Below are 26767 nucleotides of genomic sequence, written 5' to 3' on the forward strand. Positions count from 1 at the left end.
ATGGAGGCAGCTGGAGACTGCAGCACCCCACACGTCAGAGTGACTCCTAAGTGCCATACTCGTTTGCAGGATCCGGAGCTGCAGGTTGGCAAAAGACGCTTGTCTCAGGCACGACACAGAGCTACCTTGGCAGAGCTCTTCAAAAACTTACGAGAAACTGTATATTCGCAACAAAATAATTCCACATCAAAGGTACAGGAATAAACCTGAGTCCACACAGATGACAGAAAAATGTTGTTGTATTATTAGTATCCTGCCTTTCTTCCTTGAATTTAAGGCAGCATACATGTGGTTCCTACGGTTTCCCATCCAGGCACTAAACAGACACAGAACAGCTTAGCTTCAGCAAGGTTGCTGTGTCATGTGTCCCTCATTACAGTCTTTTCAAGTTCTGTTTGCAGTAGCTTATGTGCCTTTTATTTTACCATATGAAACTTGCTTGAGCTATTTCTCTTGGAACAAATGTTACTTTCAGAACAGGCGTGCAGGGAACTTCATATATTGAGGTTGATTTTGTGGCTTGTGGTTATTTTTCCTGTAGAAGATTTTGAATTTCCATGATGGTAGTATTTTGGAGACAGTTTAAGGAAACCTCTGTGTGCATAATTTGAGCTGGCAAATGGTGGTCCCAAATATTTATAGGTACTTAAGGTATATATTCAAAATAGCAAAATGCTAGTTCCAGCACACAGTAATTTTCAGCACATGGTAGGCTATGTTTATCATGATGGATAGAAGGAAGATATCTGTCTTGATCATAAAATGCTGGGTATTTAAGAGAAAAGATTTTTATGACTATCAAGAGATTTCTATTCCTGTCCGCTGCTGACTTGCTTTCGATTATCATCTCTATTCTCTTTAAATCTGCTTTTTAGTTTGCAGATTAGCACAGTAACACCTTTTCCAAAGTTACTGTTTTTGCAAACCATTTTTGGATATAGAACCATCATATTAAAGCTGGTGATCAAGTGCATTGGTACAAGTGCTTTTTGACGGCTGCCTAATGTTAGTGTCAAAAAAGTCAACTGAGCAGTTCTGTCTGTGTCATACAGCTGTGGAACGAGAATAATTAAACTACAGGTTCACAGAAGGATTGCCACTTTCTGTCTGGCAGGATTATTGTGTCGTTAAATGACAAGCAGAGAATCAGCAGGTGAAGCGTTCTCTAAAAGATGTTGTGATAGTCAAAGTTCTGCATGTGGTGCACAGGAACCCTGCCTGCACAAAAGACCAGAAGCCTGTGTTTTTATAATGTGATGAGAGTACCATTTAATTCCATGAGCTGCTTTTATAAATTGTACCTAGAGTTGGTAAGGGAAAAAAAGATAGCTGAGGATAGACTCTATGGGCCTTCTCTCAACTGATAAAAGTGCAGTGGGGAGGCTGGCAAGTGTGACAGCCAAAACTGCACCATTGCATCCCACCTCGCTGCAGGTAGAACTTTTTGTCAAAGTGGGCAGAGCTACATGTAGCAACATAGGCTTGGTCAGCTGTCTGTGGGTTTTAGGACAATGGAGAATGAACAGCTCAGGTCATCATGATGCAACCTCAGTTGTGTGTCAGGGCATACCTACACTATCAGAGATTCCTAGCACTGCTTACCAAGGTTCTCTGGGGAGAGGCAATAAACATTAAACCTCTGGTATAATAATGCCTTCTTTAGCTTTCCATCTCATGTCATTTGAAACTTGGACCCTAGTCTCAGCAGTGAGAAAGCTTGTTGTTTCCCAAGTGAGAAAGGATTTTTAGGACTGTTGTTTATTATGTCATACCAGGGTAGATTCATGGAGGCAGTTCACATAGTGATTATCATACAACAAGCACAATTTATCTCCCCTTAGATGCTTCCTGTTTGCGAGTCATGAAAAGGCTATGTTCATCATGTATATAACACATGATAGGGTTTTCAGGCCACCAGACTATCACATGATAGTTATAAAGTTCATGTAAAAAATATGGGCACGCGAACCCAGCTGGGTTTATGTGTTCTGAGGAATCTGTATGGAAAGAAAGCCTGTTCCTGACTGCGACAAAAACCCCTTCATTTTCCATTGCTATGTTTCTTCACTTTCATTTCTTTCCATAATCTGATGTCATTTAAAGCCTCTATTTTCCTTTTTTTATTAGTGTCAGGTTTTATGTAAGGCTAAGAATTATATCCAGGAGCTGGAACAAACCTTGGAAAACTTGCTGAAGATGAAAGGTATTGTAGTTGCCCAACTCTGTCCTCCCAGTTTTGCCTTATCTCTTTGATAAAAGTAAGACAAATGGCCAAGCTTTGGAATCAATATCAACTGGCATAGGATTGAAATAGAGCTTTTTGCAAACCTATGCACAAATAATAGGGCCAAGGCAGCTGAAGAAGATTGGTGGGAAGGAGGAACACTTAATCCTCTTTTACACTTGCCAGTTCTCCCTTGTAAATCTCTCCCCATGCACTAAGCCATTTTTTCCTTAGCCGGTTGCTTCTTCCCAACGTTACTTTCATTTTCAGAGATCAGTTATAGAAAATCAATTAAAATGATATGAGTGCATTTGCAGAGGTGGTAGAGGAATTAAGCACCCTCCCCCTGCCTGCCAGTCCTCCCTTGCAAATGCTGCCACCCCCCACCCCACTCCCCATCCCATTATTTTGGCATATGTGGGCTTGGGAACACAAGTCTTTTGAGATTGTGTCTAGTTTCACCCTAGCAAAGGTATATTAATATTATGAGGTAACCCCATGATTCCCTGTACTATCTAGTTCCTCCCTTAATGTGCTGTGCCGAATTAGAAGTGGCACACAGCATGACACCCCCCCCCATTGTCCCTTAATCCACACTATTTAAAATACTTTAGAGCCAATGTTATGTCTATGTTTTATCCATTAACTTTGGGAGTCATTCTTAGGTGCATGCCCACCTCTCTCTCCATTTTGCTTACTTAGAGCTGAGAGCTTGGCTGCATGATAACATTGAGAAATGTAGGTGGTGCCACCCTAAGCAAAATGACATCCTTTGACGTGCCTAGTAGACAGTGGTTTTAAATGAGTGGAACTCTGGCCTTAGATTTCACTATATAATATTGTAAAAATATACTTGGAATGGTTTTTCTGTGGTCCTTCACAAGCCATAGGTCTCCTTTGATTTGCTATGTACCAAATATTTAATATTCTGAAATGTCCAGCTATTATTGTTGTTGCTTCTGAATATGCAGAAAGGTCATGTTGGTCTGTTGCAGCAAAAATAAACAGGAGTCTTATGACACCTTAAAGCCCAGCAGAATTTTATTCCAGCATAAATTTTGTTAGACTTGAAAGTGCTAAAAAAATGCCTATTCATTCTAAATGTGCGATTTGTGAATGCTGTTCTTTCTGCTTGCAACAGAAGTTTTAAACCTGGAGGATGGAAATCCATCAAGCTTGGAACAAGTAAAGGAGGAATATGTCAAGATGTACTTCAACAATTGCAAGTAAGGCACCAGACACCTAGAGGTGTTAAGACATTCCCCTCCAGACACCTAGAAGCCCTGTTTCTGAATGTGCTTGCCACTTCTGTCAGGCTGTAAAACAGCAGCAGGAATAAAAATCAACATAGAGCTGACTCTTGCAAGCAGCTCATGAAGTTTAGTACAGTATAAATCCCATTATCAGACTCTTCTTTGCTTCTTCATGCCATTGTCATACCTTTAGACTTTAGGTAGTTTCTCTCCTCCCCCCTCCCCCAATTCTAGTGTTGTGCCGCCTTCAGATGTCATGACTCAAAGTGACACCACAGTATGGTATGTGATTCAAGAATACGAGAAGAATTCAGCAGAGGAAGACATGAATGTAAGGCTTACGCAGTCACCATCTACTTCTTCCCCTGATCTCATGGAGTTTGAACGGTATGTGAAGCAGTATGTTGCCATCCAAAACATATATTGAGTGAAATTACTTCCCTAAGTCTGCAGCTGACTGTGATAGACGCAGGATGAGAGAAGTTCAGCGGGGATGGTTTCTTTTCCTACAGGAATAGGAAAAACTGTCTCCCATTCAACTTTTCCATTCCATGCTGCTGTTCAAAGCATACTTGAACCTTAAAGGGGGTTGGGGGTTTCAGAATTCAAACCCTGAGTGCTGAAATGACTGGACACCTTATCTTAGACCCTGAACTTAGGAATTGGTGTATTGGCAGGATCCAAAGGTTCCATGGCCGTCGTCACACGGGCATCTCTTCCGTTAAATTTACAGCATATAGCGTCCTACCTGTTATCGGCACAGTAACGTTTCTTTGGGTCACCTAGCGGCTCTTTGCGCCACCAGCTGTCCACACCGAAGCACTCTGTTCTGTTCTCTCTAACCGCGCAGAAGCAGCTCCTCTCCCCCTTTTTTTTTTATTATTCTGGCGTTTAATTCCGCTATAACGGAATAACAGCATATAAACATTCCGTTAGAGCAAAACATTACGACCCTTTTGTCTTTCCAACTTTGAAATGATATAAATAGCCCTTTGCCTGCAGAAAACTCCCTGTCTGACGTGATCCCCATCGCTGAAGACTCTGCCATGGCGATTGAGTCATTTTTACTTCAGCAGAAAGTTTGCATTGTGTTATGTCGTTATGGCGTTATAAGGACATAATAAAATTTAAAAAAGGGGAGTCGCAGGAAGAAATGGATTCTGGGATTGAAGGGAGGGCATAGGGCGTTGCGAGGCGAAATATATCGATGTGAGGCATTCACACTGAGGCACAAAATAGTGCGACTATCAAGCACAAAGCAGAAGAGAGAAAATCGCTACAGTGTTGGAATAAGGTGGGTGTTTGCCGGGAAATAGCGCCATTTTAGCGCTAAATAAAAGCCCGTGTGATGACGGCCCATGTCTACTATAGGGGAAGATGCTTATGTGCATTGTAGAGCTTTAAATCTCTTGTAGAATTCCTTTCCCCAAAGCACAGATACAATTTTCTTCATGTCAGTCATTATTCAAGAGCCCTAGATGTACAGCCATTGGTAGGTGCAGAGTAACCACACTTTGGAATGTGCATGTTTACCTTGATATTAACTCTTATAACAAGAGCGCCATACAAACTGGGGACCAGTGTTTGTTAATACAATCAAGAAGCCAAATCCTATCTGAAGAGTGACTTAGCTCTCATTTTTGCCATTCTTCAGTATTATCAGTAAGTACAATATATTTTTGCCCTTTTGCCATCTCATACTTTTTTTGTTAACTTTGTATAGTAAGAATCCAGCTTGGCCAGTAGATGGCACAAGCTTACTTCTCTTGTACAGCATACTAAGCAGTTCATCTTGAGAGCTGACAAAAAGCATTCGCTGGCAGAATCTCTATAGAAAACTTCTGTCGCTTTAGCATGGTTTGTGCTCCTTCCTTCCTCAGTTTCAAAGCCAGTGTGGGGTAGTAGTTGGAGTGTCAGACTAGGATCTAGGACACCCAGGGTCAAATTGTCACTCTGCCTTGGAAGCTCGCTGGGTGAACTTGTGTCAGTCACACACTTCTCAGCCTAACCTGCCTCACAAGTTCCAGCGAGAATAAAATGGAGAAGAGGAGAACGATGTAAGCAGCTTTGGATCCCCATTGAAGGAAAAGGGGGAATAATTAAGTAATTAATGAAATAGGTCGGTCAAGACTTTTAGTTGAAGTTGTACACAAAGTTAGACCACTGGCCCATGTAGCTCAGTACTATCTACTGGTAACAGTTCTCCAGGGACCTGCACAGAGACAGTTTCTTGAGTCCAGTTATCTGAGATTCTTTATATGGAGACTGAACCTGGGATCCTGCATAATATGTTTTATTTAGTTAGGTTTATGGTTCGCCTTTCTCACAGACTCAAGGTAATTATAACATTAAAAAACAATACAAATAAATGCAATTTAAAAACCTGCTCAAAACAATAAAAGCTAGAAAATGTTCACAAACATTAAAACTGCAGCACTATTAAAACTACCACAATTCTGTTATATGAATGATAGTAGCTTGGGAATGTTCCTGATCTCATCAGGTAGACCATTTCAGTAGTTAGGAGCTATGGGAGGGAATGAGCAGATATGGGCAATTGATCTTACATGTCTTGTGGCTATATTATTGGAAAACACAGGAAACTGATATTCCCCCTCCTCCCATCAGAATTTAAGGGGACCTGTGCCATTCAACTGGACTGCAGGATGTACAAATACATTTGCGCAGTTGAAAAATTGAGCCATCGTGGAACCAATTCCATACTGAGTGTACAGTAACAACATGGAAAACATTTGGCAGGATAGTGGTTGAAAGATTCCCTTGCTTGGCACTTGGTTGTGTGTTCTCTCGGCATGGTTACTACGAAATACAAAAATAAAAAAGCATGAAAGGATTATCTGATCTGTATATGCCACCCAAATCAGATTCTGAGCTATGTCTCCTTTCCTGTCTCATTCTAGATACTTGTATTTTTACAAACAGACGGTAGACCTACTGGTTGATAATGGAGTTGTGAGCCCTGAAGAGGTTACGCTCCCTGTGATCTCCACAGCTGTTTCCCACTTGTGGCAGGGCCTCCCTGAAGAACGGAGGGACAGTGTCCTACAGTACTGTAGTCAGAGACAGGATTTCATCTCTGAGGTCAAGGCCGCTTCCCAGGAGCCTGCACGCACTGAGGGCAGCACGAGGGACAGCGCAACAAATAGTCAGGAAGCGAGCGGTTCTCTAAGGTCCACGCCAGAGGAGGTGAGCATATTCATCTCTTTTAGGGTTCCTGTTCTCAGGAACACAGAATTTCCAAAGGGAGGAGCCAATATAATTCTAACTAACATCTTCTGAAATCACCAAGGAAATACTGCAATGAATTTACAAGTGAAAAGAAGGGGAATACGTAAAAATAGTAAAGAAAGATTATGGGTGTGTTAGCATCTGTTTTCAGGAAAAGCTATAAGCTGAAGGTCGTAGTGAGCCTCATACAAATAAAGAAATTTGTCTCTGAAGAAAAGTGTCTCTGAAGATAAGTAAACTTCTTTTTTAATGGTAAGGAAAAAATAACACAAAAATAATGTGGTACTCTTGCCCCATACCCAGACAGATGTATGAGAAGGCGGGGGTGGGGGAAATACTATGCTAGCAAGATGCTTGCCAAATGACAGGAGCCTGCATAGAAACATTTGATCTGTTTAGCTAAGCAGGCAAGCCAGTGCCAGTCCTAAGCAGGCAAGCCAGTCCTAAGCAAGCAAGCCAGTGCCCGTCTGCTTTGATTTCCTTATGGCTTGCACTTCTTCAGTCCTTTCTTAAGGGTATTTTATACATGATGTTTGAGTGGAATGCTTCCGTGGCTGTAAACCACTACCAAAAAGAGCACAGCACTGGCACTGAGACTTTCCAGAATATAGTAGTGATCTACGTAGCTAGTTGTATACATATGTAATGGCAGCCAGACTGGTTCTTGCCCATGTAGCTGTTTTCAGTACCATTCGTACCACTGCTATCACATAAGAATTAGCCTGTAGATGACTTATTTCCTCCAGCCCACTTCCCTTCTTACTGTTTGTTTCCTTATTTGCCCCTTTTCTTTAGTTTACTGTGGCCTCCTCTTTCCATTGCCCCCATATTCTCTTCCTTCCTTAGATCTCGCAGGCTTCCTTTTTCTTGGCCTGCGTTTCTTCCACACTTTATTTACTAGGACATCACTTGTGTCAAAAATTATTGTGCATGGCTTTCTAGAAATAATAGGCTTGAGCACATGAAGCTGTCTTACACTGAACCAGACTACTGATCTATCAAGTTTGTTCTGACTGGAAGCAGCTCTTTGGGTCTCAGGCATTTTACATCACCTACTAATAATGTTTTAAATCCCAACGAACCGTTCCAGAAAGCACTCAGGCCACAGCATTCTGTACCAACTGTAGCTTCCAGGCAGTCTTCAAGGGCAGTCTCACATAAAGCACATTGTAGTAATCTAATCCAGATATTACCAGGGAATTACCATTGGCAAGATATCACCATTGGCAAGATCTTTGCTGCCCAGGAAGGGCCACATCTGGCTCACCAGCTAAAGCTGGTTAAATGAACCCCTGGCAACTGCTGCCACCTGTTTATCCAACAAAAGACCTGGTCCAGCAGCACCCCCAAGTTTCAAACCCGCTCCTTTAAGAGGAGTGCAAGCCCATCTAGAACAAGAGATAACCCATTTCCTGGATCAGACCTTCCGCTCCACCAGTAGCACTTCCATTTTGTCAGGATTAAGTTTCAGCTTGTCAGCCCTCAACCATTCCAAAACTACCTCCAGGCTCCTGTTCATAATTTCCATGGCTGCCTTGGGATCTGCTGGTAGCAGGAGATAGAGCCAAGTGTCCTCTGCATATTGGCATAGGTTTCCAAGATGGGTTTCTTTAGGAGTGAATGCACCTGTCATGCCCCCTCACTAACCAGTCCAGTGACTCTGACTTGGAAGGTTTAATGGAAGAACCTGAGGAACCAAGGCCAGGGAACCAGGAGGAGAAGCATGGAGGGCCTGATGCTGCAGAGGCACCTGCTGATCATGCTCCAGCCGCACCAGCGGCCACCTTGCCAGAGAGATCTTGCCACTGGCCTCTGAAATAGCCACTAGGTCACTGCCAGGCAGGACACGAACCTGACCCGCTCCCACACCAAAAGAGCAGTGTCAGCATAAGGCCCAGGCCAAGGAAGCAAAGGCTCAATCCAGAACAGGGCTCTGAGACCAGTACTTCTTTGCAGGATCCAGACCAAAGCACAGCATAGTCTCAGGAGCCTCCATATCTCCAAGCAAGTGCAGCTGAGCTGGATCATCTCCCAGCCTATTTGAGAAGGCTGCATTGCTGGATCAACCAGTCTGCTAGGGGCAAGCCTTGTGGTCCAAGGTCCAGCCTCCATGCTCCAGCCTATGCTCCTAAGTCTGGCCTGCCAAGTAGGAGGTCTTACTACTGGGGAGCCTAGATCCATCCTGCTTGCAGAGTGCAGGACAGTACCCCTGCCTGGTTCAGGACAGGAATGACCAACCCCTTTCTCAGAGAGGCATTGGCGATCTCCGGACCCAGTCCGCCAGCTCCCCCCAGCAGCAGACTTAAGCAGCCAGGAGGGTCAAGTGTTGTACAAACAGGTAGAAGGTGTCAGACATCCAAGAATCCTGTCCATTTCCTCATGCTGGATAAACTGAAAAGTATCCCACACAACTGGACAAATTGGCAGCCTGGGATTATCTGAATGGACGGAAGAGGTTTTACCCACAAAATACTTAGTAAAATGATAGCCGCAGGCAGCAGAGCAGTCCATCTCCTCCTGTAGACTGGAACCCAATAGGCCCCTGTCCACTTGGAAGAGTTCCACACATTTGCTCTGTATGCGTGCAATGGTGGCAAAGAAGTATTGTTTCTTTGCCACCATCACTGCCACAGAGTAGGCTTTCAAGCGAGCTCTAGCCCATGCCCTACTAGATTGTCACGAGGCCTCAGCAGATACAAGATGGGTAAACTGTAGTGCAGGCTGTTTGGTTTAGTTGACTGATCATAGCAAGTTGAAATCATACTAATAGGTGTGAGACAATAGGTGTGAGACAAAGGAGGTAACTGGTGTATTGGCTGTTCACATAACAAAGGCATTGAAGCCTCAGGAACTATCTAGTTTTCCTATGATTCTCCACTCCAGTTAGGAAGTAAAGGCTGTTTGAAGTGATCTTTCACCAAAGTGGCAAGTTACAGAGGTGCCAAATCCAACTGAATTCCTTCCCTTTCCTGTGAATCGTTGAAGGTTCCTCTTTCTCCTAGAATAACAAAGCAAGATGTATGTAGAAAGTTATACAGGGATCCCCAAGGGGGGGTAGCCCCAGAAAAAGAAAAGCATCCTGTCCCCCACATAGACGTCATTGTACTGTTGACCATCCTCAACAACGTGAATAAGCAGTGGGGTAAGCGAGTACCTGAGCACTTTCGGTCCTCCTCTCGTGTCTGTTTCAGCTTCTGCAGAAGAGTCTGCCCCGTGTACCTGCACTGGGTTTGGGGAGGACTGGATTGTGCAGCTGATAAGATGTTTGAAAAGCTGGAGCCATTGATGCCATTCCTGGTTTGTCACTAAGGCTGCTGTGCCTAAATTTGGATTCAGAGAGTACAAGGAGGTGATGGGTGAAGTTCCTGTGAAACTCGCTGGCTTGAGTCCCACCCTTTTTTATTAATTATGGTAACCTCTTATAAAACCATCTAAAAACAATAAAACATAATCCAGCCTAATAAGATGCTATCTTGCCTCAAAGAAATATAAACGAGGTTTTAATAGTCTGAGCTGTTAAAACATAATAGAGATGGGTGCTACTTAAAGCTCTGGTATGTAATCGCCACCCCCGCTGACCAGTTTCACCTTATATTTCCCAGTGCTTTCCTTCCTTCTTTGTTTATCCACCTTTTTTTTTCTTTTGCAGACTAATCACTGTGGGAAAAATATTTTTAGTACATTATAACAATGCTTCGCGTAATAGGATCCGGACAGGGCCAGCTCCATGAAGTGAGGCGAGGCGGTAGCCTTTAGTGGCAGGTCCTACCGTCTCTACCAACGCCAGCACCATCTCTCTTTTTCCTTCAGTGCCCTCATTCCCAGCCTCTGCCTGCCCCTAGTCCCACTCTCTGGCACTAGAGCAGCTATTGTTTCTTCCCTCCTCGTCCCCTAGGCATCTTATGAACTACTCTGGCGCCTGGGGATAGAGGGAACCAAGGGAAGTGAGTGCTCAGGAACAGTGGCGCTCCCTGTTCAGTTACTACTAGGTCCTAACTTATTTATTTATTTAGGGAATTTATATGCCACCTATTTAGAGTCCTGCTTGAGGTGGCTTACATGTTAAAATAATACCCCCCGCCCCCGAAAATTAAAACACCATACATTATCTTTTTTTTTTTGAAAAAATTTTTATTGGGTTAGAATCCATTATTTTTTACATTACATTCAATTTTCCCCAAATTTTTCACTTCTAACCCCCTCCCTTTCCCCCCCTTTTGTTGACTTCCAACAGCTTTCCCACCCTTTATCCCTTTTCCCTTACTTCTATTAAGTTCCTCTATCTAAAACAAATATACATTCTCCATTATACTAAGCAGTACATCCTTAACTACTTTTCTTGTTATATACCCAAACTGTAAGTCTTTGTTTCCATCTTGGATAAACAATTTATCCCATTTCCAGTTTTAAATATTTCTATATATCATAAACCTATATATCATGAACCATAAAAATCTTACATTTAAATCAAACAATTTGACTTATTCTCTGTATATTACTCATTATATCTTTTTATGGTAATTCTATATAACTCATCACATAGTCAATCAATTTGACTCTTCTATACATTCAGTTTGGTGCATTATACAAATCTTATCAAAGAAAGAAAATATTGTTGGTTACTCAATACTTATATTTAAACCTTATCATTAATTATTTTCTATCAATATTCTATCTATTAACCTATATATATCTATATATATATCAATCTGTTAATCTAACTGCTTATAAATTCACATTTATCTCTTCCCCCCCCCGGTAAAGTCACCCCCCTCTACATTTTATTATATTTCAGTAGTTCTCAAACTGCCACAGTTTTCCTCCCACCTCCCATTTCTTCTCCAGATATTGTTTCAGCTTCTCCCAATCTGTGTTAAACTGCCCTGAGTCCAGATTTCTCAGTTTTCTTGTCATCTTGTCCATTTCTGCCATGTACAGCAATTTGTAAATCCAATCTTCAATAGTTGGCACTTCTTGTACGTTCCATTTTTGCGCGTACAAAAGTCTGGCTGCTGCTGTCATATAAAATATCAACGTCCTATGATGGGCTGGAATTCCCTCCATTCCCAAGTTTAGTAGCAGGAGTTCTGGGTTCTTATTTATTTGAAATTGTAAAATTTCACTCATTTCTCTTATTATTTCCCCCCAGTACTGCCTAGCTACATCACACGACCACCACATGTGATAGAGGGAGCCCTCATGCTTCCTACATTTCCAGCATTTATTAGAAGTGTTCAAGTTCCCTAGCGCAATCTTCTTTGGTGTCATGTACCAACAATAGATCATTTTGTAAATATTCTCTTTAATATTTGTACATGTCGTTGTCTTCATTGTAGTCTTCCACAAGTATTCCCATGCCTCCATTGTTATCTCTTTATTAAAATTTATAGCCCATTTCACCATTTGTGTTTTAACTGTCTCATCCTCAGTATACCATTTCAACAGTACTTGGTATACCTTGGATATTCTTTTCTTGTCCTCTTTAAAAAGGGTCTGCTCTAGTTCCGAATTGTCTATTCGTATACCTCCCTTTACAGAGTCCGAGTTATACAAATCTCTGATCTGTCTATACTGGAACCAATCGTAGTTCGGTGATAGTTCCTCTTGCGTCTTTATTCTAAGTTTAGATGCTTCTATTTTAGTTATTTCTTTGTATGTCAAACATTGCCGTTCATTGTCAACAGCTCTCGGGTCTATCACCTCATATGGAACCACCCACCAAGGAGTTCCTTCTTGTAGGTAAATTCTGTACTTCTTCCAGATTGTGTATAGACTTCTCTGTACAAAATGGTGTAGGGATACCAATCATCAGAGACTCTAAACAATTTGAAAAATGGCAGAGGAAAATATCAGATTTTGTATGGGCAGGCAAGAAGCCTCGAGTGAAAATGAAAGTTTTACAAGATGTAAAAGAAAGAGGCGGAATGCAACTGCCCAATCTGAGGCTTTATCACGATGCAATCTGCCTAGTTTGGCTGAAAGAGTGGATGACATTAAAGAACAAGAAACTATTAGCCCTAGAGGGATATAAAAAAATATTTGGATGGCATGCATACCTATGGCATGACAAAGTAAAGGTCAACTCGATGTTCCTAAAACACCATACATTATCAGCATGAAGCAAAACATTAAAAACAAGCCATAGAGCACCCTTAAAATATCTATAAAACAACTAAAATTATAAAAATCATTAGACTTGGGTAAAAAGAAATATTTCAGCCTGACGCCTACTAGACAGTATCCAGCAAGCCTCAGGGGGAGCGGCTTGCCAAAGAGGAAGTGCCAGCTCAGAAAATGCCCCGTTGCCACCTGCCTCTCTTCTGAAGGTGGGGGTATAGACAGGCAAGGCTTGGGAGGTAGATCTCAACTGAGGGGTGGACAGTATTGGGAGGAGGCATTCCTATACAAGTTATGAACAGGCCAATATTCCAGCAATCACTACCTGTATGACAATGAGTGTCCAAAATTCTGTGTCTTTTAGATCCTCTTTGAAGATGCTTTTGATGTGGCAAATAGCTTCCTTGACAGAAATGACATCCAAGAAATGTCCAGCCAAAGGTACCAGCCTCAGCCAAATGAATTGCTGTGTTGCCATTTAAGGACAGTATGCTGGTTGGAAGAGAGAGAACCATATTATGTTAATATCTGAAACATTTCTTGGTGTGTTTGACCAACTCATTTATTACCTGGGAATTGAAAAACACTTCCCAATCAGTGGAAGAAGACTATCTGTTGCTTTTTTAAATAGGGCAGTATTGGTAAAGAGTCAGCGACAAAAAAGTGACTTACTTTTTGTGGGGGCTTATAGTCAAGTGTGCTGTGTCTCCCTAGCTGTACATGTGTATCCACAATAGGAGAACAAGTGTTAAGGACCTTTCACTTGAGCGTCCCTGTATACGATGTCTTGTGTAGAGAGACTCGGCGTAGGAACAGGTTGGGGTGCTGGTGGGATACTGTACAGAGGCAGGGGACTCCCAGCCTTGCAGTCCTGTGTGCCCCACAGTTGCCACTCAGAGGCCGCAGTGGCTCTCTGGGCCCCTCTGGAGATGCTTCAGTCACGGGAGAATGGCGTAAACTGTGTGGGTGGGTTGTCACAGTAGTGTTCCTGTGAAGCTGCTATGCATCTAGTGGAACAGCTTAAAAGAATTCAATTTGTGTTTATATTTGTTTTAAATGCCTGTGAATATATGATTTAGTGCTTACATTGGTGCTGTACCATAAAGTTTTCTCCTGCACAGTGTCTCAAAAAACAAAACAAAATAATAAAATCCAATGGCAAATACAGTTTTTTGTTGTGTTGCATAGGAAAGAAATGCACAGCCATTATCTTAAAAAATTAAAATTTGTAAAATGGTGAGTGTAGGAGAAATACTATTTCAGCTCACTAATGATATTACAGATCATAAGTGGCTGCAACGAGACTGGCTGTAGATTGTGGCAAGGCTGATTTTTCACTGCAGCCCCGAAACCAGCAAAAGGCTCACTGCTCCAGCACCAGTGCCATTCTCAGTTTGCACAGAGCTCACAAGAGCCAGTTTGGTGTAGTGGTTAAGAGTGCGGGACTCTAATCTGGAGAAGTGGGTTTGATTCCTCCTCCAGTTGTAGCCAGCTGGGTGACCTTGGGTCAGTCACAGCTTCTAGGCGCGCTCTCAGCCCCACCCACCTCACAGGGTGTTTGTAGTTGTGGGGATAATAATGGCATACTTTGTAAACCGCTGTGAGTGGGTGTTAAGTCCCCTGAAGGACGGTATATAAATCGAATGTTGTTATTATAAGAAGGAGTAGGAGAAAATTCTTCATTTGTATTTCCTGCCTGTTCCTGGTTTAGGGGATCTACTCAGGGTATCCTTCCCATTGGCCTCCGCATCCCTGTTTGTATCACTCAGAAAACCACATTTTGCATAGCAGTAACCACAGCAGTGAATTGCTTGGAGTTGCGGGGCATATAAAATGTAGCACATGCAATCCTGGGAAGAAATGCAAAGTCCTTGAATTAAGATGTGCAACCTCAAAAGTGAGCATATTTGGACTGTGTTCAAAAAACAACCATTCGTTGCACTACAAAACTGGTTGCACAAAAAGGCTCTAACTGGTTTACTGAGGCAGGAGAATCTATGGAGAGAGTAGCTTACTTGTATCTAAAGCATATAGTGCTAGTAGGTGGTTGTAGTAGTCTGCATTCGCTTTGCGCATTTAATAATATTAAGTCATCTGTAGACATAATAGTTTTGTGCATGTGGGCTGCCAAGTCTGGTCTGATCTCTTCTTCTTGATAACTTACAGCAGTTGCCTAATCCCATAAATATATTTTGTTTCACTGGATAATGACTATATATGGGGGAAGGATTGAATCAGAACTTGGAAACCTGTGAATTTCTTTGACTGGTGGGGATTGCAGAAGAAGAAGGTTCTTTTCTGTTAATTAAAGAGAAAATGTATCCCTGTTATCTCCTTACCACCAAGAAGATCAACCTGGTTCTACTGCACTTGGCATTCCATGGGGTTGTCTACAATCCCATCTGTGATCACCATGTGTTTTCCAGTTCGTTGTGTTCATTTAAACAAAACCATTTTCTTAAAATAGGGGTAATGTCTTACTTTTTCCTTCTCTTTCAAAAAGTTGATGAGTTCAGTATAATTTCTTCTTCTGTTTGTAGCTCAACATTTGCGGGATGCACTTCAGAAAACCAAGAGGACAACCATCACCTCTACCTGCAGGTCATCAGTTTCTTAGAAAGCCTGTTTTTTGCGAACACTCACGCATCACAGGTAGTACTTCACAACATGCCTTGCTTGCCATTGATACACTTTCTAGTCATTCTCAGGCCATTTCGTGCTGTCCAAGATAGATACTTACGTAAATGACTCAAAATTAACACAAATACAACTGAGTGAGCAATGCCCACAATGTGAGAGATGGCCTTGAATTTCAGGACTGTGCTTAGAGTCTCTCAGGTATGTTTCAGAGTCAGTTGTGTATATTTATCATTTTCATTTTACATTTACCTTTTTGTCTCAAGCATTTCCCTCCGAACGTCACACAGCCCTGAATGCTCTGTGCGACTAAAAGTACAGGGCCGAATTGAGGGTTCTTTTTTCAGGAACTGGATTATATACCTTTGTTCCTATATAGTACATTGTACCTAGGACACAGAGCCCCGTGGCGCAGAGTGGTAAGCTGCAGTACTGCAGTCCAAGCTCTGCTCATGACCTTAGTTTGATCCTTAGGATCCTTAGTTTGAAGTCGGGTTCAGGTAGCTTGCTCAAGCCTTCCATCTTTCCGAGGTCAGTAAAATGAGTACCCCGTTTCCTGCGGGTACAGTGTAGATGACTGGGGAAGGCAATGGCAAACTACCCCGTAAAAAGTCTGCCAAGAAAACGTGATGCGACGTCCCCCCATGGGTCAGTAATGACTTGGTACTTGCACAGGAGACTACCTTTGCCTTTATACCTAGGACACAGCACTGGCTTGGAGTTTGCCTGCAGCTATGTAACTTTGAGCCATCTTTTGAACCTTTATTTTCTGCCTTGCAAATGCTTATTTTCAGTAGTATGGATGAAGGAGGTAATTCTTACTCTAGTGCCAGCCTTGTGTGGTTTCTGTGGTATTTTTTCCAGTCCCCCTCTGTAATAGTTACTGTTCTGTAGATTTTTGAAACAGAACAGTTGGAGCAGGTAATTAAGAGTTAAAATGTGCTTAACTAGGAATAAAACAGCCTTGGTCATCCTGGTGGATGACTTGCACTGGGCAAAGCACAGAGGGTGTGCAGTTCTGCTGATCCTCCTGGACCTCTCAGCTGCTACCATATAGGTCGTGGTACCCTGGACCATCTTTCCAGACTGGGACACAGAGGTCCTGTTTTGCAGTGGTTCCAGTCCTGCCTGAAGTGTAGGTTTCAGAAGATGGTGCTGGGGGGTGGGGGGGTGTTGCTCAGCCCCCTGGCCTTTAGCCTGTGGAGCTCTGCAAGGTTCGATCTTGTCTCTTATGCTTATTTGCATCTACATGAAACCACTGGGTGAGGTCATCAAGAAATTTGGGCTGGGTTGTCACCTATCTGTGGATGACTCTCAGCTCTATCTTGCGCTTCCAGCTGATCTTAAGGAGGCTGTACAACTCTTGAACCAGTACCTGAAGGCAGTTTTGAAGTGAATATGGGCTAATAAACTGAAGCTTAATCTCAACAAGATGGAAGAGCTATTGGTGAGCAGAAGGTCTGACCTGGGATTTAAGGTGACACTCATTCTGGATGGGGTTGCACTACCCTTGAAGGAACAGGTCCGTAGTCTGGGGATCTTGTTGGACCCAGGCCTACTGCAGGATAGCAACTTCATCTGGTTAGCTAGCTGCAACTTTTCCAGAGCAGAAAAGTTTGGCCGCTGTGGTACATACCCTGCTTACCCCTAGATTAGATTACTGCAATGTGCTGTACATGAGGCTGTCTTTGGAAAGTGTTTGGAAATTGGTGCAGAATATTGAAGCCAGAGTGTTGATTGGAGTAGGTTGTAGGGACCATCTCACTCCAGTCTGGACACATCTACACTGGCTCCCAATTTGTTCCCTGGCACAATTCAAGGTGCTGATGCTGCCCTTTAAAGTCATGTATGGTTTGGGACCAACATAGCCGAAGGGCTGCCTACTCCCTTATGAACCTGTCTGATGAGTGTGGTCATCTTCGGAGGTCCTGTGTCAGGTGCCCCTGCTTTCTGAAATTAGATGAGTGGCAGCCCTGGAGTGGGCCTTCTCTGTTGTGTTTTTAGAGCTATGGTTTTTTGTTTTAATGATTTGTTTTAATTTTTTAATGGTTTTATAATGTGATTTTAGTATATATGTTTTCATTTGTTAGCCGCGTTAGTGGCCCTTGTGAGGGCAGAAAAGTGGAACATAAATTTTGTTTAAAAAAATACATAAATAAAATATCAACAATACAAATCACCTGGATTTAACTTTGGCCCTGCATTTCTCCATGGAGAAATAATAAGAGGGTTTTCTCTCAGTTTACCCATCAGTCAGATTCTGTTAATGGAAAAAACTTCCCCACACTGTTCCCTGCTCTTTGAGATAATTTCAGGAATATAACATATAAAAATAACTACAAGGAAAAATGAAAAACAAAGCTCTCTAGGAAGGCTTCCAAGTCAGCACACCCCAGTCACCAACAGCTTTCGTGGGCCACTAGAAGCACTCAAGAGCCGCTTCCGATTTTTAGCACAGCCATCATTTCCTTCATCCTAGCTGTGGGTGAGGGCATGTTGCGTGGATTACAAAGAGATTAGGCATGGGAAATGGAGTTTAAATGGCAGCGATAAACAGGTTGACAGGATAAATTGATACTAAGTGACTGCTCTGTTGGTTGATGACTAAAAGCACAATCCTAAGGAGAGTTACTCCAGTCTAAGCGCATTGATTTCAATGGGCCTAGACTGGAGTAACTCTCCTTAGGATTGCACTGTAAATCTGCCCAGCCCAGGCCAACTCACTTATCACAATAAAACTGAGATTCTGCATCCTTTAATTGGGCAGGAATAGCTGGTTTCTAGTTGATAGGAAATGGGATGGACAGAAAGTAGCAGCAAGAGTACTTGTTTATACTTATTAAAACAAAAACACTGGTGGCACCCAGTTCCTTTTTAGATAACTGGAGCAAAATCTGCCTCAGTTAAAGGAGTGTATATTCTGAGAGAGTTTCGGTTTCAGCCACAGCTTTGTCCTTACCTACATACCCATTAAATTCTTCCCATTATCTCTATGTAGCAGGTTGGGGTGAGAATGTAAGCTCCTTGGGACTAGCTGTGTGCATGAAAACAACAAGAAGAGATGGAAAGAATGCTGTTTGGATTCCATAACGAACATAACAAAAATATACAGCAATAGGAAACCCAGTACAGATGGGGCAACTAAAATGATTGAGGCAATGGAGCATCTGTTTTTGCAGAAAGACTTCTGACGTTGGAATGTTATGGTTTAGGTAAAAGATTCCTCTCAAGAGGAGACTCATGACATAACCTTACAAAATGATGGTCTAGAGAGATTGAAGAAAAGATACTATAGCTCAGGGCCACGCAATGAAATGGTTTAGGTTCAAGAAAAATAAAAGTACTCCCCTGTTGTTTAATATCTAAGTACTACGTTATGCATCATATAACTGCCCTGAGACAGGGAGAGAGACCTGCATGTTGAAGAAGTAGCCTTCTATATACTTCAGTGAATGCAGATGCTTACCTGCATCGCGGTCTACATGCAGGTCCTATTGAATTGTCTGGGTGTTGGTTTTGCACATGTATGTTCGTAGCCCAAAAGCTAGAGCTAGTGCATATGTAGACATTATTGCTGCAAGATGACATGATCAGGGGAGTAAACTGCCTCTGTTCAAATTCTGGAATGACAGGCAGTGTCACACTAGGCAGGCTCTCTCTCTCTCTCTCTCACACACACACACACACACTATATGTCCTCTTTCATCCTCTAGTACAATTCCAGTACCCTGGTTTAGAGGGGAGGGGGACATATTAAAAAGGGGTTGGCAGACATTTGGAGCACTGTTGGTGGAACACTCAGGCCAAATCTGACAGATCACACTAGAGTGCCATTTTAATGCCTATGATAATAATAATAACAATAACAACAACATTTGATTTATATACCACCCTTCAGGACAACTTAATACCCACTCAGAGCAATTTACAAAGTATGTCATTATTATCCCCACAACAATCACCCTGTGAGGTGGGCGGGGCTGAGAGAGCTCCAGAGAGCTGTGAGTAGCCCAAGGTCACCCAGCTGTCTTCAAGTGGAGGAGTGGGGAATCAAACTTGGTTCTCCGGATTAGAGTCCTGTGCTCTTAACCACTACAAACGTGGTTCTCCAGATTAAAGTCCTGTGCTTCTAAAGTATGTGGGTGGGCCTGAGAGAGCTCCGGAGATCTGTGACTGACTGACCCAAGGTCACCCAACTGGCTTCAAGTGGAGGAGTGGGGAATCAAACCCAGCTCTCCAGATTAGAGTCCTGCTGCTCTTAACCACTATACCAAACTGACTATGAGGTGGTGATGATGACAGTGAAGAAATCTTGTCTGCCACCAACTCATAGGTTGGATTATTTAGATTAAATAAATTTAGATTAATTCATTTAGGAATCGACAATTCCTAAAAACCAGTCTTCAAATTTTGGCAATTTGACATTTACCTGTGATACTTTTGCATGATTCTTTGCTGACAAAATCTCTCAGATCCGTTCTGACTTGGATGCCAGTTTATTCAGCACGCAGGTGATGGAAGTATCTTCTGCAGCCCTTTTGTAGTTCCATTTACATGGATGAGTTCATTTTAATTTCCTTCGTTGATGTTGACTCTCCTGGGGAGTATGGATGTGCGGTTCGGTATTTCTGGATTGAAAACATAACTAAAAAAATACCTTATTGGTATTTTCCAGGTATATTCAAGAAACTAGATCAATATCTGAGATTCTCAGATATACCAGTGTTCCAATCTGATTATTCCTGTTAATATTTGAGAATATTTGAGAAAACAGCAACTTGTTTTTCTTGCTTTTGCTGGGGGGGGAGGGAAACGACTCTTATCAGTGAATGCCATCACAAGTTAGAGTGAACTCGACTGACTGTCCAGTCATAGTTCTCTCACAGCCCACAGAAAAGCTGGCCTCCTGGCTGCAGCTTCAGGGTGAGATTTTTTTTGGAGTGTGCTTTTGGCTTCTCTGGTCTGGCTGTGCCTTACTTCTGCTGCCTGCTGCAAGCTTGGTTCTCCTGGGCTTTGTTGGTTCTTTTTGCAGCGGGACTCTTTTGGTCAGTGGTTGCTCTTGTGTGTTTGGCTAAGACTTCTTTGTCCTAAAGAAAGCATGGGTTCCGCCCCCCCCTGCCCCCCATTGGAAACAGTGGAGAGTAGCTGGGGGCACCTTGTTCAGGTGCTCCTAGAACTGAACACCTTGACCCCCTCTGCTTGAAACTTGAGGGGGGGGTCTTTAGTGGATAAGCAACAGCTCCACAGCAATTTTGGTGTAATTTGCCTGAAAACCAGCCACCCCAAAAGATCCCCTCATAGAGAATAATGGAGCTGGTTAATTTTGGAATTTTCCCAAAAAACCTAGATTCAAAGACCAAACTGGTATGGGAAGCCCTGAATATAGGGGAATAATGATATTTATGGTCTTCCAGATACCCGAATCTGAAAAATACTGATTTTTTTTTTAGTGCACATCCCTACTGGGGAGTGTGAAAGTCAGTACTTGCAGTTTAGACCCATGACTTTCTTGGCTTGTAAAGTCTTATGGGGGTACTGGGCTCTTTAATACAGAAGAGAAGATTGTTAATGTTTCTTTGATGAAAATGGATTTCCCTGTCCTCTGAAAAAGTTAGATCATTATTCAGGGTGGTTTTTTTTAGAGTCTGCATGGTGTAGTCGTTACGAGTGTTGGACTAGGATCTAGGCGACCCAGGTTTGATTTGCTGCTCTCCCGTGGAAGCTTGCTGGGTGACCTTGAGCCAGTTGCACCCTCTCAGCCTAACCTACCTGACAGGGGTTTTGCGGGAATAAAACAGAGGTAAGGAGAATTATGTAAGCCACCTTGGGTCTCTGTTGGAGAGAAAGATGGGGTATAAATGAAGTAAATAAATAAAAATAAAGATAAACTATTTCAGACCTCTGTTGTAGATTTTCCGGGCTGTATGGCCATGGTCTTGGCATTGTAAAGCCCGGAAAATCTACAACAACTAACGTTCTCCAGCCATGAAAGCCTTTGACAATATATTTCAGACTTCCCCTTTATGAAAGTTATTGAACAGGTAGTGTCAGAGCAAGTCCAGGAATACCTGGATGAGACATCTGCTTTTGACCCTTTTCAGTCTGGCTTTAGGCCTAGCTTCCAGTAGTGCTGGCAGACCATCCAAGGGTCAAGCTACAGACCCTCAGAGCCAAGCTACAAGTGACGCCTGACACAGGTTGGACACTTGTCAGCTTCCCTCAAGTTTTGATGGGAAATGTAGGCATCCTGGTCTTGCAGCTTGGCTCTCCATTACAGCTGCAAGACCAGGATGCCTACATTTCCCATCAAAACTTGAGGGAAGCTGACAAGTGTCCAACCTGTGTCAGGCATCGCTTGTAGCTTGGCTCTCAGTCTTCAGGATAAAGGGAATTCCTCTTATTGCTGCTGTAAGATCTTTCTGAAGCCTTTGGTCTGGCGGATTGTGCTATACTGCTGGGTGCCTGGAAAGTCAGGTAAGTCTAGGCAGGGCAGTGCTGAGGTTTCAGTCTCAAATATAAAAGATTGTAGTGGGAGATGCAAAATTGATCCTGGGAGTGGGGGGGAGACACAAGGTTCCATGCTGTCTCCCCTGTTATGTAAGGTCCCTTATCGGAAACTTTAGATTAGAATCAATATGCTGATGACACTCAGCTATATATTGCTTTAAAGTAAGCCTCTAACTCCTGTTATTTCTGCCTGGGTCAGTGTTTGTATGTGACTGTTAAGTAGCTGAGGCAAAATAAACTGAAGGTAAATTCATATAAGACTGCTGGTCAGAAGGGGAGCTGCTTTAAATGGGATAGGTCCCTGAATCATTGATGAAATGCATCTTTAATTGGAAGACTTGCGGGCTCCTGGTGTCTTCCAGGAGAAACAGATGAGTGGTAACAAAAAATGTTTTTTCCCTGTTTCTAAGAGCCAAGCTAGAAGTGACGAATTACACTTGAATGGCAAGTGAACAGACTCACATGTATCCCTCCCTGTTCACTTGTGCTCCACACCCTAAGTTAGGAAGCTCCCTTTTCGCAGATGCTAGATCAGGTAACAGCCTCCAGGCTGGATTACACTAATGCCCTCTGCCTGGGGCTGCTCTTGATCCAGAAGCTTCAGCTGGTACAAACTGTTGCAGCCTGCTGGTTACCAGGGTCCAGCGTTCAGCACCATGTTATTGCTATTGTGAAATCCTTTCACAGGCTGCCTGTTTGATTCTGGGTCTAATTCAAGGTGCTTGTGCTTGTCTTGGGGCCCGCTTGCTTGAAGGACTGCCTCTTTCTGCTTGCTCCTCTGCAGAGGCTTTGCTCCTCCCAGCAGGGTTCACTCTCCTGTGGCACAGGCTCAAGCTTTCTCGATTGCTTGCTTGCAGAGAAGGGGTCCCAACTACCCGGCATTTTGGTGGAGTATTAAACATGTATTCCATTGAGCTACTGAGGCAATATGAGTCTGGGCAGAAAAGGGAATGCTTTCTGGGTGCTAATACTGCTCTTAATTTGATTGTTTTAATATGGGTTTTAGTTACTTGATTTTTATTGTATTTAACCTCTGATTGTTGCCTGCCTTGAGTCCTGATATAGAGATAGTATAAATATGTAAGGAGCAAAAAGAGCTTTTTAAAGCATCAGGCACATACATGAAGGAACCCGTGCATCTAAATTATGATTAGCAAATGCTCTGGAGAAGCAAGAGTTTGCTCTCTCCATCATACCCTGACTGTCACCTTCCTAGGCACGTTCCAATAGCCAGATCCAGCAAGGTAGTTCTAATGTTTCAGTTGAAATCAATGTTTACAATTCATTTTTGAAAGACTATGGGTAACATTTTTAACCATACTTTGATCTAAATTTAGCAGGACTGCAGATAATGCAGTTTGTTCAGTTTGTGAACCACCACTTGAGCAACCTTATCTTAGAAAGGAAGCTGTATTTACTTTCAATAATCAATCAAATAGAATTTGCTTAGCATTTGCCAGGGCATTAAAGAGAAAACCCACATAAATTGGCATGCTGAGTGCTGAAGTTCAATGAAAGAAGATGCTGGAAGTAGTTTTCCCGCCTCTAATAATCAAGCTTGTTGGTATTTCGTATGTTGGTCCCAACAGAGCCCTGTGGCTGTTTCAGGTCAGGGAAGAGACATGAGGGAAGATCCTCCCCTCACACTGTGATCTTGATCAGGATCTGGCCCCCATGCGCCTGGTTTTTAAAGAGGAGAAAAATAACATTCTCACAGATCCCATTGTGTCAGGTAGATGACCAGTTAATTTTTGGCAGATTGCATGAAAAAGCAACACGTGTTGCTATAGATTATTTCAACTAGATACAAAATTTGGCCCATTTTGCACATCCATTTTCTAATAAAAGTTTCATTGCATTTTCCCTTTGTGATTGGCAGGAAGAAGTTCTCCAGTTAGATTATGAGACTGTGATGTTGCGATGCACCGAGACATTTGATGATGAAGATTTGTAAATTAATATGTTTTTATTGAGTTGCTTTATGACCCGCCTGCCATCACAGGAAGTTGCATCCACTTCTAGGAATGTGCGGTTTGAAACTACAGTTTGCATTGACTTTGTATTTTTTCATCAGTTAAATTATTTGTATTTTACTTAAGTACTGCAGTTTAATATTTATAAAATTTTAAAGAAATTTTATGTCTGAAATTCAATGCTGGTAGATGCAAAACACCTATGTTGAGAAGAAATAACCATAATTCTACTGATCCTCTCATATTTTATCATTGGTATTATGCCTTGGAGACCAAGTAGACTTATTTAAACGTATCAGTTGAGAATAAACGGCACGTGTGACTGGCAGAACTACTCCCCCCCGCCTGCCCGTCCACATGAGTCTCAGTCCCCACCACATTTCTCCTCAGCTGAGGTTCAGTACTGGGAGTGACCTCGGCTGACAGAAAATCAGCGGATGAGGAGAGGAAGACGACGTAGTAAGCACAAGGAGGGTTTTGCTTCCCTCACCCATGCACTTTTTTGCACCCCAGAGGCAATGGTGGCACTTATTGGGCTGGGTCCAGAAGCCTATTAACAGAAAATACTGGCAGATGAGGATGTTTGCCTTGTTCTCCTCCTCCCCAGGAGTCCCTTCCAACCCCTTCCTGAGGTCATGAGACTTGCATGGACTAAGAACCATGGCTGAAGTGAGAAGAGGGAAGGAGACAAAATTGCCCTGTTTCTGTTAAAGGGGCTGCCTTTGCTCAGAAGGAAATTTGAGGGCGGGGGGGGGGGAGGGACCACAAGGGCAAGCATCCCTAAAAATGGGCTTTCTTGGATTGGAAGAGGCTACAGTGGGAATGGAAAGGTGACAAAAATCCTTCTGCTGAGTATACCAGTGGAACCAATCCATTACATCTAGTTTGACCCTTGAAGGAAATTATAATCAATTTGCAGACACCTCAATGAAAATATCAGTGCTGTAATTCCCTGCTACCATGGTCCAGGTGAGCCTGATCTCATCAGGTCTCAGAAGCTAAGCCGGGTCAGCCTTGGTTAGTAATTGGATGGGGCACCACCAATGAAGACCAGGGTTGCAGGAGCAGGCAATGGCAAACCACTTCAGTTAGTCTCTTGCCATGAAAGCCCCACCAGGGGTCGCCATTAGTCAGCTATGACTTGAGGGCAGTCTCCACCACCACTCAAAGGGCAAATTTCCAGTAATGGTAATGAAAATGCAGGAAATGCAGTCATGCTCTCAATGTATTTAGTCCCTGAGTACCATATTACTTTCTGGATGTCAAATTCCAAGTATACTGAGATAAAAGCTACATAGAACTAAGGTTATGGAATAGTTTTGGTAGAGAGGAAGTCGTAAAAATTGTGCAATTCTGCCTTTATGTGGTAATCCACCTTCAGGCTGGAGGAATAGGAGTTTCCTCCTGTGTGGAGGTGTTCTTTATTTTATAAATGTACCTGTTAATTTCCCATCCTTTAAAAAAATTGTAAGATAAACAATTACCTCAGTTGCCAAAGTCAGAAATAATCTGGTCCTCCTGGATTACTTTCCCAAAAGACCTGAAATAATCCGTGTCTCTGGATCATTCCCAGACAGGAGTTCTCTGCCTAGGGCGAATTTACAAGAATTAACCCTGCACTGCTGTTACCATTTCCCTTTCTGTTTCTAATGTGTATGCAAGGAGGTATAGAAGGTACAAATTCACATGTTGAGGACTAATTTGGATCATTAGTGTCAGTTTATGTGGGAGGACCAAACTCCTCACTCAGCCAGTTGCTAAAGATTTCACTGTAATTCCACCATGGCTCCTAATTGCCAGCATCCTCCACCCTCTTCCTCAATCCTGATAGCCTTCTGTCTTTGTTAGCCCTCTCACACCCTTCTTTGATTGCAAATGCTGGCCAATTGCAAATTCTACTCTCTTCTGTAATTATTATTGTTTACAAACTGTATATCCCATGTCTCTCACCCACCAGGGACACGAGGCAGTTAACAGTTAAAAACAAAACATATAACAAAAGCAAAAGTGAAATAAATATATATTGAAGCATAAAACCAATATTTAAAACATAGGGCAGGAAAGAGAGGTCATTGAGGGAACACCAGGGAAAACAAAGAAGTTTTCATCTACTGACGGAAGGTAGTGACAGAAGGAGACAAACAAGTAGCCCTGAGGAGGGAATTGCGCAGTTTTGGTGCCACGACCTAGAAGATCCTTTCCCAGGTTGCTACCCCTCTAACCTCAGAAGTCAGGGGCACCTGAAGCAGGACCTCAGAAGATAATCCTAGTGGTCCGGTTCAAATGGGAGTACATGGTCTTTAAGGTACGCCGGTCCCAAACTGCATAGGTCAGAGCCAACACCTTAAATTGGGTCCCAAAACAAATTGGGAGCCATTGAAGATGGCCAAGACTGGAATGATATGATCCCTATTACCTGCTCCAGTCAACATCCTGGCTGCAGAGTACTGTACCAACTGAAGTTTCCAAACACTTTTCAAGGGGAGCCACCATGTAAAGTGCATTGATGTAAGCCGATCGAGATGTTACCAGGGCACGGGAACAAACAGGCATGAATGCAGTGGATTCTGCAGTCTAGTCCATTGTGATGGTTGGAAACAGCCCAGAATAGATTCAGCAGATTCCATCCCACTCCTTTCCTGGGCCTCTTTTGCATGAGGGCCTTTACTCAGGTTTACTGAGGGCCAGTGGGGGAAGAAGGTGGAGCTTTCCACAAACACATTTTCTCTTTGGGTTCATATGCAGTGGCTCTAGGCGGTTTTGCATCAAATTTGTAAACACAGTTTCACATATCTTTAAAATGTTAA

At 42.8% G+C, this 26767-nt stretch overlaps 1 protein-coding gene across 1 annotated transcript; it reads left to right on the top strand.

Annotated features, from left to right (window-relative positions):
• Positions 1-23941, top strand: STRA8 (stimulated by retinoic acid 8). The gene is made up of 8 exons (XM_054989447.1): positions 1-192; positions 2128-2203; positions 3366-3450; positions 3712-3864; positions 6399-6684; positions 13208-13284; positions 15384-15495; positions 23867-23941. Exons 1-8 carry the CDS (start codon positions 1-3, stop codon positions 23939-23941), a joined length of 1056 nt encoding a protein of 351 aa, XP_054845422.1.
• The last annotated feature ends 2826 nt before the right edge of the window (positions 23942-26767 follow it).

Source organism: Eublepharis macularius, chromosome 9 (genome assembly GCF_028583425.1).
Source record: "Eublepharis macularius isolate TG4126 chromosome 9, MPM_Emac_v1.0, whole genome shotgun sequence".
NCBI classification, from domain to species: Eukaryota; Metazoa; Chordata; class Lepidosauria; order Squamata; family Eublepharidae; genus Eublepharis; species Eublepharis macularius.